Source organism: Excalfactoria chinensis, chromosome Z (assembly GCF_039878825.1).
Source record: "Excalfactoria chinensis isolate bCotChi1 chromosome Z, bCotChi1.hap2, whole genome shotgun sequence".
NCBI lineage: Eukaryota > Metazoa > Chordata > Aves > Galliformes > Phasianidae > Excalfactoria > Excalfactoria chinensis.
Genome location: NC_092857.1, coordinates 73865815 through 73869204, shown reverse-complemented (window position 1 = coordinate 73869204; position 3390 = coordinate 73865815). Strand labels below are relative to the sequence as shown.

The window sequence follows — 3390 nt, the reverse complement described above, 5'->3', positions numbered from 1 at the left end:
AATGGTTAAAGTCAGCTATCAGCCATTCTGTGTTCAGTAAAGGTCCCACGAGGATCTTCTGTAAAATAAAACAAGACAACTTGCCCTTTTGGGGCTATTGTTAATACAATTAAAAAATGAGGGAACAATCCAGCAAGAGTTGATTTTACATTTCTTTATCGGGGTGTCCTTAGCCTTCCAAGGATATTTGTTAAGGGATTTCATTAAGATTAGGGAAACTGTCCTCAGGTTAGCTGAGTCAGTTGACACAGGCTGGCCAGGGAGATAAGTGTTTCCCTAGCTTATCAGTAACTGTATTGTGACTCACAGGGGCAATTGGCAGGAGTGGTGAGGCCTTGGGACAGAAGGTGTTAAATCGAGGATCTCCTTTTGTTGTGAGCTTTCTAATACATCCACCCTTCACTGCCTTCCCCCCCCCCACCTCCCACTCATCTGGGGGAGGGGGCGAAAGCATCAGCTTTCCTTGAGCTTCCTGAGCTTTTGTTCTGGCCACCAGTTAACTAATTTCTCTAGTCTGACTGTGGGTAATCCATTCATCAAATCTCGTGGAACACCCTTTTGCCAGCCCAGTGTCCAGAGACAATTACTTTTATGATCAATATTTTGCCTACCTGTTCTTACTGGCAATGAGACCCTTCCAGTTTCACTGAGGTTTGGGCTAGGTGGCCCAGGGGCAAGGCTGACAGCTGCAAGCCTCACTTCCCTTGGGTCAAATTTACTAGTGTTAGAAATCACCGGCCCATATTTTCTTTCATAGTTAATTAATTCTTGGGCAACCTCCCCCCATGTCCATACTTTATATCCTGACTGCAGATGGTTAGAGGTTACAGTTCCTTCTAATGCTGCCTGGGTTCTTTCTCTCTGAGGCAAAGCTTGTATTTTTCCTTGTAGTTGTATACCTATAGGTTTCAGTGATTCTGGAAGCCCCCTAATTAAAGGAGTCATCCTTTCAGGATCAACAGGCATCATCATAGGTGATTCATGATGTGGCTGCAACTTTCTATCATACATCATTTGCAAACAGGCAGCCTTTTGGACACTTTCCACCAATTGATCCACTGTCCCATTAATAGCAAGAGGGTCTCCCCTTTCTAAAGGGTTGAGACCACCAGCCCAGTAAGCAGCCCTCTGTGTTAGGGACCAGGGAGCACGGTTGTTGGCAGTAGTTAAAAATACTCCTGGCCCCCAATAACCCTCAGCCTCCTTTTCGGTTAGCATTATTTGGTCTCCACCAGTTAGACTGACTCTCCATACATACTCCGTTTCTGATTCTTTTGGAGAACGGCTAAAATCCTTTTTCAGTTTTGCTAATTCAGTGACAGAGAAGGGAATTTCTTTAACATTCATTTTAGGATCCAGGTCCTCACCATTATCAAATGCATATTCAGTTTTTATCAAAGGACGCAATTGGGTTGGCGAGTCCTCTAGTTTGTCAAGCCCTTCCCTCATTCCTTGTAGTTCCTTCTGAGGAAAAGTTTTTTCTTGAGGCAAATTATGGACAACAGCATTGCTAGTATTCTTATACGCTAATAGTTCCTTAAACGCCATTTGCAACAAAACTGAATTATGTTGCTCTCTTTGTAATTGTTCCTCAAGGTTCACTATTTGATTCTGCAGAGTTTTTACCAATTCTTGCATTACTTTAACTGATTCCTGTAATGCTTGTATGGTTTGGGTTTCTGCCGAATGTTTTTCATCTCGGAACTCCACGGCTGCTTTTAAAGCTGCACCGAGTACCGCACAAATAAACGATTTTCCTTTCCCGGCTCGGGTACGAGCCCCATGTTGTAAAACACAAATGCGGTCTGAAACACTCTGCAAGTTATGCCAGTTTTGTCGTGCCCAATCCACCCCTGATAAAGAGGGCCGAGCACCGTGCTTTTCTAAAAGGTCAAATAGCACATTTTCACTTTTCATAGTGGCAATACTTTCACTCATTTCTCAATACCCTAAAAGATCTACACTAAGGGAAGAAAAGGTTCACTTAACTCCTTACCCCTCCCCAGGGAGACACGCACCAATCAAACAAATGTAAATGCTACAATCATGCCTCCCTTTTGTTTAGAGGAGCGCACAAAGACAGCAGGCTAAAACAACACCTTTTGGGTTAAATCGCCCCTTATTTTCCTGCGAGGCCACACAGAGGAAAAAAAAAATGCAAATTCCGCACCTAGGTTACAAGACACCCTCAATCCTTGCAACTCGGAGAGGTGCGCACAGAAAAAGTTTAAACAACGCAAATTCTCAAATCACTCCTCCCTTACACAAAAGACCAAGAAGCACAATCAACTCTTACAAAGAACGTGTAAACACCTAAATCGCTCCTGGCTATCCTGTCAGGCCAGAAAAACTTCAAGCTTCAAGCCACCAAAGTTACCAAACGCTTCAAAATTTCTTAAAGAGGAATAAACTTCTTGGAGAGCAACACACGCTTTACGTCAAAAAATTACTTCCTCACTTCCCCAAGAGGTGCACACACAAAACTTTTCAAATTCCAAAACACGTTACAAGTTACTTAAACCACAAAAAATGCAAAATTGTCTTCTCGAGGAGGCACACACGTATAAAACAAAAGCAAATAGTCAAAATTAATTCATACGTCCCTGAGAGGTAAACACAAAAGAAAGTAAAGTTTCAGAATATGGAGCGGTCTTCCTGGAGAGGTGCTCACATCTAAGTTACCAAAACTGTCGCTCCTTGCAACTCCAGGAGGTGCACATAGAAAAGTTTCAGGCTATATCTATGAGGACAACACTCTCACGGCAGGTATCCTGTCCGTGACGCCAATAATAAATGTCTCGCTCCAATTTGCAGGAGAGAGGCAAGGTTCTTTGATATGTGTATATACCCGGCGTGAGATTAAGAAGCAACGGTTCAAATGTTGGTCCAACCAGTTAATTAAAGTCCTGGCCGTTTTAGGGAGATGGGGAAGGGAAGGTGGGCGATAGGAAAAGTAGGAAAAATAAGCAAGGAGTCTGTGGAGAGCAAAAGAGATAGTCACCACCGTGGGTCCAGCGAGGTACACCGTAGGTCCGTAGATTTCAGGAACTCGTCTGATCACCGCGGGGGATGGCAGAAAGTCAGGAAGCACTGCAGCAAGCCGGCCTTCCGAAGAGGTTTTCCCCTCAGGGAATTCTCCGTCAAAGCCATCTTTGGGAGTTCGTCTCCAGAGATCGTCTCCCAAGATCGTCTCCAAAAATCGTCTCCAAAAATCGTCTCCCAAATCCCCAGTTTAACGAGGGCCTTTTATCCCCCATTTCGGTGGGGTTGTTTTTCTTCTTCTTTGAAGTTTGAGGATAACTCGAACAAACACTGAATGTCTAAACAAGCATCTTCTGAAGGCAAACACTCTGTAAAATGGTTTAAAACCAGCTTTTGTGACATTCCTGG

The 3390-nt window shown here is 43.8% G+C and overlaps 1 protein-coding gene across 1 annotated transcript; it reads right to left on the bottom strand.

The window, feature by feature from the left end:
- Window positions 1-453: 453 nt before the first annotated feature.
- On the bottom strand, window positions 454-1946 carry LOC140264600 (uncharacterized). The gene has a single exon (XM_072360451.1). It carries the CDS (start codon window positions 1936-1938, stop codon window positions 454-456), a length of 1485 nt encoding a protein of 494 aa, XP_072216552.1. The 5' UTR covers window positions 1939-1946.
- Between the last annotated feature and the right edge of the window lie 1444 nt (window positions 1947-3390).

Coding starts and splice junctions, on each gene's coding strand:
- LOC140264600 (XM_072360451.1), bottom strand. CDS start 1,938: ATGAGTGAAAGTATTGCCACTATGAAAAGTGAAAATGTGCTATTTGAC.